Source organism: Solanum stenotomum, chromosome 8 (genome assembly GCF_019186545.1).
Source record: "Solanum stenotomum isolate F172 chromosome 8, ASM1918654v1, whole genome shotgun sequence".
Taxonomy (NCBI): Eukaryota; Viridiplantae; Streptophyta; class Magnoliopsida; order Solanales; family Solanaceae; genus Solanum; species Solanum stenotomum.
The window spans coordinates 13,493,445-13,505,872 of record NC_064289.1 but is presented as its reverse complement, the minus strand read 5'-3'; the positions used below and the strand labels follow the sequence as shown (position 1 = coordinate 13,505,872).

The 12,428-nt window shown below is 29.6% G+C and overlaps 1 protein-coding gene across 1 annotated transcript; it reads right to left on the bottom strand.

Annotated features, from left to right (window-relative positions):
- Positions 1-6,872: 6,872 nt before the first annotated feature.
- LOC125873346 (uncharacterized) lies at positions 6,873-11,011 on the bottom strand. Its single transcript, XM_049554258.1, has 9 exons — positions 10,753-11,011; positions 9,783-9,979; positions 9,332-9,513; positions 8,869-9,153; positions 8,730-8,788; positions 8,588-8,624; positions 8,408-8,479; positions 7,556-7,880; positions 6,873-7,460 (listed from the first exon to the last, which is right to left on the bottom strand). Exons 1-9 carry the CDS (start codon positions 10,865-10,867, stop codon positions 7,068-7,070), a joined length of 1,665 nt encoding a protein of 554 aa, XP_049410215.1. The 5' UTR covers positions 10,868-11,011; the 3' UTR covers positions 6,873-7,067.
- Between the last annotated feature and the right edge of the window lie 1,417 nt (positions 11,012-12,428).

Here is a 12,428-nt window from a genome sequence, read left to right as displayed (position 1 = left end):
CCCCCCCCCCCCCCCAACCAAAGTACACATTATTTTTTATTACTCGATCTCTATTTATTTGTCAAATATTTTCTAATTTGATTTTCCTTTTTTAATTGTCATTTTTGACAAATCAGGAAGGAAAATTTTTTTCTTTCCTATTATATCCTCAACTTATTAACATTTTGAGTTAATATTTTTGAAAAATATAGTGTGTAAATATGTTTAACACTCTATCAATTAATAGGGATAAAATTATAAATTTTTTATATCAATCATTGTTTTCTTAATAGGTATGTCTAGTCAAAATTTGACAAATAAAAAGGGACTAAGGGAATAATTGTTTTTATATCTATACATGATTCAAGCTGAAAATAGTTAGTTTGACCTTTTATTTTATTTTTCTCTCATTGTTTCCTTTTTTACTTCTTGAGGTTGTTTGGCTGAAATTAATGTCAGAAAGTATCATGTTTAAAATTTGTAGAGCATGATCTAATATAATGTTATGTCTTTTTATTTGTTGAAAGGCATATTTAGACAATAGTATAAAAGGTTCATAAGTTATATTAAAAAATTAAAACAAAAAAAAGTCAATTACTAAATTGTCATCATGAAAAAGGACCACAAGGCAAAAATTATATTCATGGTAACGATCAAAAAGAAGTTGCAATAATTAGGTCATTTGGTTCTTTGATGATAAGAACAATAATGTTATTCAAATTATATTGTTGTTGACCTTATAAAATCACCCTTTGGGACACACTAGGGTTGCTTTATAAAATTCTTCAAGAATTTTCTTATCTTGTTAGTAACGTTATGTTGTTGTTGATGATTATCGATGGTCACTTTTTAAAAATAAACATTTTCTCTAGTGTTTTAAAAATTTGATCAGACAGTCTATATCATGATCTGATTAGTGAGATAATTATGTGGCATTAAACTAACTTAAGTACTCCTCAAAAAGTAATTACCCTATTCCTTTTAAATTAAAATACTTATTGGGGTTACTTTTAAATGAAGAGTAGTCAACAAGGAATAGCTCCACTTTTAAGACTTAATTAAGTTTTTAAATAACATAGAGCATAAAAGAAGCTTCTAAACGCTTGTTTATTGGTTAAAAATCATGTCAATTATATTTTTCTCTACACCAACTTGTTTAAGGTAATATAAATTATATCGTATGAGTTATGATCATACTTCTATCATTTTTTTTATTTTTATCAACCAACTTTTAGGTGGGGATTGGATTTGAAATTGTAATTGTGTGATACACAAGTGATTCAAATAAGATTAGGACGTGTGTCAAGACGGAATATCATATTACAAATAAGATATTTTCTTGTAGTTAGCTGATTTGAGCCGAGAGTCTATCGAAAATATATTTTCTACCTTCATATCATAAGATAAGTAAAAATTGTACACACACCTTCCTACTCTTGCACAATTTATAGGATTACACTGAGTAATGCATGTTGTTGTCTTTAAGTACTTATAAGATATATGTTTATTCAGAGAGCATATAGTTTATGCCATATATATAAATTAAATCCTATGATAATGTTAACGAGCCAATTTTTGGAGGGTACTGCTTTACTAAGATTTTAATTATGCTATTAAAGTGGTTAAAGCATTTTATTTTGTAAATATTCAATGAAGTTTTTTCTTTCTTTCATAATAAGATAGTTTATGCAACATTTATAGAATGAGTAAAATAAGTAAGTTATCTAACACCCATTCTTTATGACTACTGACTTTTCCTTCAAAGCAAAATTTTCAATGAAAACCTATTTTAGCCCAACCAGTACAACATTGTCTTTGACTCTGACATTTTGGCCATCAAACTATAGTTAGCCACAAAAAGAAGTAGTAATTAAGTGAATGGGAAAATTTTTAAAATGTCAAATATTTTGATATTTAATGGGTTTTCTTAGTCACATTTTTAATAATTATCTAAAATGTCAATATTTTAGTTTGTTATGTATTTGATTTATGTATTTTTTATTTGTTTGATTTTCAAGATTACAATTATTTAGAAAGGAGAAAATCAAGGGAGATAATATTTTTAAAAACAAGGAACATATCACTTAAAATTCTCATCAATTACAATTTCAAAAAAAATCCCTTTTTCATTCGATTGGATAAACTTTCCTTTTTATTGTGTTTTCATTATAATTGTATACCAATAATTTTTACATTTGATGTGCTCACTTTACCATTCAAATTAAAATTGATTTTTTTACTTTTATAGTGAAAACTACAAATTGTATTTCAGTAATCAAAATTGTATTACTTGTTTGCCAAATATATTTTTCTTTTATTTGTATTACAAAAATATTACTGATTGTATCTCAACATAATCTAATCATTACATATGAATATGATTTATGAAAGGATACAAGATTCTGAAAAAAAAAATAGCATACGGGTAGAAATAATACAATATGTTAAGGACGGATATAATATTCTAAAAAAATAAATACAAATTGACTATGAAAGAAATAGGGATACAAGATTCTGGAAAACAAATAGCATACATAGTGAAAATAATACAGTATGTTGAGGAAGGATACAATATTCTAAAAAAAATAAAATACAAATTGATTGTTAAAAAATAGGATACATCTATGCTTAAAAATAAAAATCCATTTGACATACCTATTTGAATGACTACAAACTAAAAAAGAAATACAATGTTCTTAATAAAAATACAAATGATGAGTAAAAGAAAAACAATTGACAAACAAAAATTAATATGAATACTATTATGTTATGAATACAATTTTGCAACCTTCTTCTTTGACTCTCTCTTTCTTCTTCGTCTGCTATGTTCCCTTTTTCCGATATCTTTCACCAATCCCAAATCTGAATTTGTATTCACTTGTGCATTAGTAATCCTATAAGCAAAATTCGAAATTATTAAATATGAATATATAAAAAAATCAAACAATATATTATGTATGAATGCTAATTTAGATTACTACAAATTACAATCTACTAAATCTCAAATATGTAGACAATATCACAAAAAAATCGAACAATAGTGTTTAAAATACTACAACAACAACAACAACAACAACAACATACCCAGTGAAATCCCACTAAGTGGGGAGTGTTTAAAATACTAAAAATCCAAAATGCATAAATATTTGATGAGTATGTTAACAAACTCACATAAAAAATTAAAATAAAAAGACGGAGATCCGTAATACATACAATCCAAAATTCAACATAATTTGTGATTTTGAAAACAAAATCTCATGAAATCTCGCAAAATAAATGATGACTTCGAAAATACCTTTATCAATTGAGAGATTTCTTGAATTAATTGATAGATCTGAACAAATTGGTATGAACTTGAATAATTAGTTCATCTTCAACAATGAGGGAGAGAATAATGGTGAAAATTTGATGAAAGAGAAAAAAATNAAAATTATATTCATGGTAACGATCAAAAAGAAGCTGCAATAATTAGGTCATTTGGTTCTTTGATGATAAGAACAATAATGTTATTCAAATTATATTGTTGTTGACCTTATAAAATCACCCTTTGGGACACACTAGGGTTGCTTTATAAAATTCTTCAAGAATTTTCTTATCTTGTTGGTAACGTTATGTTGTTGTTGATGATTATCGATGGTCACTTTTTAAAAATAAACATTTTCTCTAGTGTTTTAAAAATTTGATCAGACAGTCTATATCATGATCTGATTAGTGAGATAATTATGTGGCATTAAACTAACTTAAGTACTCCTCAAAAAGTAATTACCCTATTCCTTTTAAATTAAAATACTTATTGGGGTTACTTTTAAATGAAGAGTAGTCAACAAGGAATAGCTCCACTTTTAAGACTTAATTAAGTTTTTAAATAACATAGAGCATAAAAGAAGCTTCTAAACGCTTGTTTATTGGTTAAAAATCATGTCAATTATATTTTTCTCTACACCAACTTGTTTAAGGTAATATAAATTATATCGTATGAGTTATGATCATACTTCTATCATTTTTTTTATTTTTATCAACCAACTTTTAGGTGGGGATTGGATTTGAAATTGTAATTGTGTGATACACAAGTGATTCAAATAAGATTAGGACGTGTGTCAAGACGGAATATCATATTACAAATAAGATATTTTCTTGTAGTTAGCTGATTTGAGCCGAGAGTCTATCGAAAATATATTTTCTACCTTCATATCATAAGATAAGTAAAAATTGTACACACACCTTCCTACTCTTGCACAATTTATAGGATTACACTGAGTAATGCATGTTGTTGTCTTTAAGTACTTATAAGATATATGTTTATTCAGAGAGCATATAGTTTATGCCATATATATAAATTAAATCCTATGATAATGTTAACGAGCCAATTTTTGGAGGGTACTGCTTTACTAAGATTTTAATTATGCTATTAAAGTGGTTAAAGCATTTTATTTTGTAAATATTCAATGAAGTTTTTTCTTTCTTTCATAATAAGATAGTTTATGCAACATTTATAGAATGAGTAAAATAAGTAAGTTATCTAACACCCATTCTTTATGACTACTGACTTTTCCTTCAAAGCAAAATTTTCAATGAAAACCTATTTTAGCCCAACCAGTACAACATTGTCTTTGACTCTGACATTTTGGCCATCAAACTATAGTTAGCCACAAAAAGAACATAGTAATTAAGTGAATGGGAAAATTTTCAAAATGTCAATATTTTGATATTTAATGGGTTTTCTTAGTCACACTTTTAATAATTATCTAAAATGTCAATATTTTAGTTTGTTATGTATTTGATTTATGTATTTTTTATTTGTTCGATTTTCAAGATTACAATTATTTAGAAAGGAGAAAATCAAGGGAGATAATATTTTAAAAAAGAAGAACGAACATATCACTTAAAATTCTCATCAATTACAATTTCAAAAAAAATTTCTTTTTCATTCGATTGGATAAACTTTTCTTTTTATTATGTTTTCATTATAATTGTATACCAATAATTTTTACATTTTATGTGCTCACTTTACCATTCAAATTAAAATTGATTTTTTTACTTTCATAGTGAAAACTACAAATTGTATTTCAGTGATCAAAATTGTATTACTTGTTTGCCAAATATATTTTTCTTTTATTTGTATGACAAAAATATTACTGATTGTATCTCAACATAATCTAATCATTACAATTGAATATGATTTATGAAAGGATACAAGATTCTGGAAAAAAAATAGCATACGTGGTGGAAATAATACAATCTGTTAAGGACGGATATAATATTCTAAAAAAATAAATACAAATTGACTATAAAAGAAATAGGGATACAAGATTCTGGAAAACAAATAGCATACATAGTGAAAATAATACAATATGTTGAGGAAGGATACAATATTCTAAAAAAAAATAAATACAAATTGATTGTTAAAAAATAGGATACATCTATGCTTAAAAATAAAAATCCATTTGACATACCTATTTGAATGACTACAAACTAAAAAAGAAATACAATGTTCTTAATAAAAATACAAATGATGAGTAAAAGAAAAACAATTGACAAACAAAAATTATTATGAATACTATTCTGTTATGAATACAATTTTGCAACCTTCTTCTTTGACTCTCTCTTTCTTCTTCGTCTGCTATGTTCCTTTTTTCCGATATTTTTCACCAAACCCAAATCTGAATCTGTATTCACTTGTGCATTAGTAACCCTATAAGCAAAATTCGAAATTATTAAATTATGAATATATATAAAAATCAAACAATATATTATGTATGAATGCTAATTTAGATTACTACAAATTACAATCTACTAAATCTCAAATATGTAGACAATATCACAAAAAAATCGAACAATAGTGTTTAAAATACTAAAAATCCAAAATGCATAAATATTTCATGAGTATGTTAACAAACTCACATAAAAATAAAAATAAAAAGACGGAAATCCGTAATACATACAATCCAAAATTCAACATAATTTGTGATTTTGAAAACAAAAATCTCATGAAATCTCGCAAAATAAATGATGACTTCAAAAATGCCTTTATCAATTGAGAGTTTTCTTGAATTAATTGATAGATCTGAACAAATTGGTATGAACTTGAATAATTAGTTCTTCTTCAACAATGAGGAAGAGAATAATAGTGAAAATTTGATGAAAGAGAAAAAAAATGAAAAAACGGGAATGATGGGGATGGTGAAAATTGAAAAGTTGATGAAAGAGAAAAAAAATTGAAAACGTGAAAGATGGAAAATAAATTTAATGGTATTAAAGCCTAGGAAGAAGTGTAAATGGATAGTGGATGTATTTCATGTTGGATTGTTTTGAGAAATAAAAGGAAAGACAAGTAATAGTATTTGGATACAAATTATTTTCTAAAATATTGACATTTTGACATTTTAAATAATTATTTTAAAGTGTAGATGTTTTTACAAATTAAGTTAGGGATTGTGACTAGTTTGCTAATTTTCCCTTAAATAGAAGTATAGAACCTAACACTACCAAGAAATGCTAGAGTCGTGCATATCCAAATTATTTTATCGAGTACCTGCTAATAATATATGTTACAACTAATTATGTCCATCAAAGCTTAGATAGATAGATGAGAAGAGATCACCTATCGTTTGTTGTCTCTATTGAAATATGAACCCAATCTCTAAGATTTATATCCATTTCAATGACCATTAAGTCACCTAAAAGAAGAATAATATCGGTTTTAAGATTAAGCAAATTTATTATCTGAGTTACGGATTTGTTAGAACTCAACAATTTTGACTCAAATTCTGTATTTGTGTTAATGTATAAATATGTCCTGAATCCAAAAGCAAAAAATTTCATGATTCAACATAGTTAAACTAGAAATTTTGAATCCGCCTCTATGAGAATCATGGTTGGTTCACTAACATCAAAATACAATATTTGCTATGTTCAACACATTGATGGTTCAATCCCTCAAACTTTTTGGGAACCTCAACAATTAATACACCATAGGCTCTTTAAACTGCCACAAGTGATTCAGTATATACAAAAAAAACCAATACAAGTTACAACAATAACAATACATCTCTCAGCTAGTACTATTGCACAAAATGAAACAGATCACTTTACTCTTCATGAATAATTTTATCCCCTTCAACTTCAATTCCTTCATCAAGTTTGGACAAATGTTCTTTCTTATAGACGCGGTGGTGCCTCTCTCTCGCGTATATTATCCAGAATGTAAGAGAAAGTAACACTGCAACAGTTACCATCACTAGCCCAACATACACTCTTTTGCTGTAATGCAGCAGACCAGGACAATGTACATTATATATGTCACCAAAAGTTTGCCTAACAAAATCACAATTTTGCAGGTCAACCAGGAATGGACCATATTGATACAATCCATAGCTCATGTTTACAGCAGCAGCCATCTGGCTGTAGAGTGTTGGAGTCAGACGGCCTGGCGTGACACAAACACCACTCGGAGAAACTTGACAAACATAGCTGTTCAAAACCTTCACAGAGCAAAAATTGAGTTTACGTTATATACACTGACAGTATAAAGAAATTTTACACTATCAATGCAATTCAATCTGATAGCGGGTTATACCTGAGTTGCATTGTTTAAGTCCACTTCAGCAGGACCACAGTTGTGAGAAGTTAAGTCAGGATTAAACAGATTGCAAAGTATTGGCAACACAGGTCCTGATTGATTGTAGTAAAAAGGAGCAAAGTTGGGAGAGAAATTGATGTTAGAGACATTTGTAATAACCTGGTTGACAATATCGACCAGGTTATAAGTCACTTCCTTGCTTTTAGTAAGAGTCTCTTGTGCTGTGGCATAGTCCACACAAGGCAATATGTCATCCAAAGCTGTATGAGCTGTGGGGTTTTGGATCCACTCATCCATTGCTACACAAGTGTCTGCAGTCACACTGAAACGTTAAACAAAGAACGATTAGGGATGTCCAAATGCATGATATCGAAAGGACTCATTAATCAACTACTTGATTGTTCTTAACCTTCTATAACAAAAACCTATTAAACCATCACTGTTTAACATCATGCTGTCCTCCCTGTTAATTTCTGTATAGGGTTCGACACGACAGTATCCCAGGAGACAATATAAGTAATTACAACATGCCTCTTGAGACTGTTGAACAAGAATAAACACACAAACTCTCTATAGAGGACAATATTCGAATATTCGTGTATGTTAATCACTTCTAGGATGAGTCTGTTAGTTTATGTTTACGCAATCAGCAAACTCTGAAAGGTTCTTACGCAGCATTTTAGTTATACTAATACCAAAAGAAGCATCAGGAAGCACCAGTTAACTCTGTTTCCAGGAGAAGCTGAATGCATAAGACGAAGACTTGCCTAATCTGAGAAGAGGTGTCATGACTAACTCTCAATAGCTTAGTGAAACAGCAAAAATAGTGGAAAACTTGAAAGAGCTTACTTGTGGAGAACAAGAAATATGCCACATAAAATCAATGTCCCAGTGATGAGAATCCATCCAAAAATAACCAAGCTGCACAAATAGAACACGAGATCGTTCTTACAGAATGAAGTACGTGGGAAAGGAGTTAATGGAAAGACACGAGACATAATTATGTCGTGACGCACAACATTAACTCACATGTAGACAAAGACCTGCATGCCGAACATTGAGAATACTGAAAAGACAAAGTACCAGAGCATATTTATTAGGAAATTACGAAGAACTTGTTACAGAATTCTAAGGTATGCATAATTTAGTTTAATGGTCAAGGAAATCTTACCAAATCCAAGAAATGTCAAAGCAAGCATAGCAACAGATAGAACGATAAGAGCCGTTCTCCTGCATTTATATAGCCTCAGGATATTTAGTGGTAAATTAAGTGCCCTGAATTTTAAAATATTGAAATGCCATTCACTTACACTGATTCTATCAGGTGTTCTATGTCATCCTTATTATCAGCTGTTTTAGTGGAAAGGGTACTAGCAGAAGAAGTGATCTTCGTTTGAACGTAATCAATGTCTGTTTGGACATTAGCAGGGATCAAAATTCGATCCACCGCGAGCTGTTTGGCAGCTGCTAGATAAACAGACACATTCATGAGAGTATCAGCTGTGACATTTGCCTGATGCACCACATAATCCAAAGTGTTTAGTGTACTGCTGTGGAACTTCTCTTGGCCTGTGTACAATATGACACATCCAATGCTGCATATCGAAAATCAAATTAGAACCAAACTCCAAAAGAGAAAGCACATAAATGAGAAATTAATTCATTTAGCTATCCAAAAGAGAGAAAAAACGCTCTGCATCTTCCGAGGATATTAAGGTTGTGAACAAAGGAAAGTCATCCATTTTGTGAGGAGAAGGGAGAGAGAGAGCATACATTGTAGCAATGGTAAAAAGCGCAAGGAATATGAGGGACAGAGCATAAGCCATCGAAGAGTATCCATAAGGTTCTCTTTTGCAGCAACGCGAGCAGATACAGATGAACAATAAGCAAAGTCCAAAGATCACAAACCAGATCAGCGTGGTGATAAAGAATGGAACGGCTGTATATGCCACAGACTGCACAAGAAACAAAATTATAGCATGAAAAACAATCAAAGGAAAACCATGTTTAAGACCACAAGATTAATTCCAACTTTCTACGTAACACGTTTTAGACCATAAGATTAATGCACATTTTGGTACATTCTACATATATTTAGTTTAAGACTACAACATTCAAAGTCTTCACTAATTTCTTAAACTTTATGTCAAGTCAAAACCAGACAAACAAATTAAAACGAATGAAAATAGTACATTACAAGAAAGGTAAAATCTTGAGGACTTACAGCCCAATAATGGCGGTCATCGATGTTCCATCCTCCATTATATCTCTTAAAACCATTGAGAGGGTCTTTTCTGTATGTTCTCTCAGCAGCCAATATAAGTGATGAGCTCTGCACTGGAGCCTCAACAATATTGGGACCTTCAGCAAATAGCCTTGAAAATACCACATTATCTTCATTTCTTCCCTTCCTAAATTCATCTAAAATTGTCCCATTTAATCAGCAACAACAACATACACAGTGTATTCTCACAAATTGAGGTCTGAGGTTGTATGGCATACATAGACCTTGCCCCTACTTGGGGTAAAAGAGAAAAGGTCATTTTCAATAAACACTCGACTCGAGAAAAAACAGTTCAAAGTAGATCGAAAAAGGAAATAACGGAAATAAAGAATATGAAATTAGGTCTTAGGCCTAACTCACACCCCAAAAGCTTAGCTCAAAGGGAGGATGATTGTCAAGCCTTATAAGGAATCCAATCATCTCATTAACCACCAATGTTAGTATTCTTTTAGCATTTAGTGCATGGTCAATTTTTTGATTTTGGGGGACCCAACATTGGGTGAGATGGATTTTGCACTAGTTACCATATGAAATTTGGTCTTATGCCTAATTCACGCCAAAAGTTAGCTCAAAGGAAAGAGGATTGCTCAAGATTTATATTGAGTCCATCCATCTCATTAATCACCGACGCACGCGAGACTTTTATCATTCTTTAACAAAGAAACTATAACAAAATACAAAATACTATAGAGAACATGACAAAATATTCTAAACAGAAATTACAACAAAACAATACAGTAACGGAAGTATAAAACAGAATCTGAATAACAAGAAACTACAAAAGTAATGCTACGAAAGGATAAGCGACACCACACTCTACTAATCAACAAAAAAAGAAAAAAAAATCTTAAAATAAAAAAAGAAAAACTTTGAACATGGAAAGTAAAAAAGAAAGTGGTAAGTAAGCTACCTGATAAAGGTGGTGATTGAAAATGAGAGTCTTCCCCTCCATCTCCATGGGTGAAGTTAGAGAAAAAGATGAAAATGGTTAAAAGAGAAAGTAGCATTGGCCATTTACATAACATTGTTATAGTGAGTCAATTATTCTTCTTGTTCCTTAATGACTTCCAAAATGTTGGAAAAACAATGAACAAAGGAAAGTAACTTCTTGAATAAAGGTTGTGTACTCTGTACATACTCACTGATGAGAGTTTTAACTGTTCAAAAACATGTTGTAATAAAAGCATATGCGTTTACACTAACACTTCAACAAATGCCTTTACCACCTAGTCACAAATTATTTGTCATTTTACAAGTTTAAATATAAAATTAGTTATTTTATCCTTAATTGTTTTGAAGACTATAAATACTTCAATATCACACGTAAATACTCAGTGAGAGATTATATTATAAGATATAAATAAAGGTAAAATTACTCTAGTTTATATATTTTCTTAAGAGTTGTGTAAAAAAGAAACATGACAGATAATTTGAGACGAAGAGTATACACATGATCCATCCATTCTTAATTCGAGCTCTAATATAAAATAGCATCTTGCTATATGAAGGTATTTCCATTTTAATGAGTCTTACTTACTTAACACAGATTCATATTACTCAAAGGTTGATTATGCATACTTGACATCAGGTGGAAAAAATATATTTTTCAACGTGTTATACCAAGTAATCTGTTTTATTTTATTTTAAGAAATTCTAATTTCACTTAATATAAATGATTACCTATAATTATTTTTTTATTATTTAATAAAATTTACAAAATAAAAAAAAATTAAACAGGTTGAAAGCATGCTATGAAACCTAGTGAACCTGGGGATGCAAGTCCATTGCCCAGAATGTAAGGGACACATCCCCTCTCCCCCTCCCCAACACAACACACACAAAAAAAATTAAGTATATACTCTATTAATGTCTTTAAAAACAAAAAAACTTTTAGTGTTTGATTTTTGAAGAGTGAATTGGATAACTTTTTCCATTTTCACTACTAAATTCGAAAAAAAAATAGTCTCAACAAATTAATTTAGGACTATAAATTATTAATTATCAGTACTTTTGTAGGGCAATTTAATTTACAATCAATAATAATAAACTCAACGTATTAATTTAAGCTAAGTTTCATAATCAAAATCTAAGGTCACATTGTAGCCTTTTTTTTTTGGTAGTATAGTTATGTTACACTAAGCAATCAATACGTTAGAGATTTTAATGTTGCAACTGTCATATATAATTAAAGGAGTTTTTGTTGTTATCGACATGGTTGTATTAAATATTTTGTTTAGTTTCTTTCTTTCTTAAAATTAAGATTTGGCATTTTGTTTTTCTTTCATAATTGAATAACTTTGCACGCAATGCTACTTTCGGTGGTGACTGAGTTGATTGAGCAAGGTATTTCTCGGATAGGGAGTCCTAAGTTCGATACCATTTACATGCCTTTTCTAATAGAGTTTATCGCACGAAGCTTGTCTAGTGTAGTTTATATTTTTTTTTTTTATGTAACTATTATACTAGAGCAAACCTTACGTAAGTACACCAAAAAAATAGCCCAAATTTCTTGGTAGTTAAATATATATATAAAAAAAAAACTTTGCTCACAATTACACATCATCTTGAGAAATTCCTTGCAAGTTT

Excerpts from the sequence above, each read along its gene's own strand:
- LOC125873346 (XM_049554258.1), bottom strand. The coding sequence starts at position 10,867 with ATGTTATGTAAATGGCCAATGCTACTTTCTCTTTTAACCATTTTCATC. Across the intron at positions 8,625-8,729 it reads TTTGACATTTCTTGGATTTG|TATTCTCAATGTTCGGCATG; the intron begins GTAAGATTTCCT and ends TTGTCTTTTCAG. Across the intron at positions 8,480-8,587 it reads ATGCAGGTCTTTGTCTACAT|CTTGGTTATTTTTGGATGGA; the intron begins GTGAGTTAATGT and ends CTATTTGTGCAG.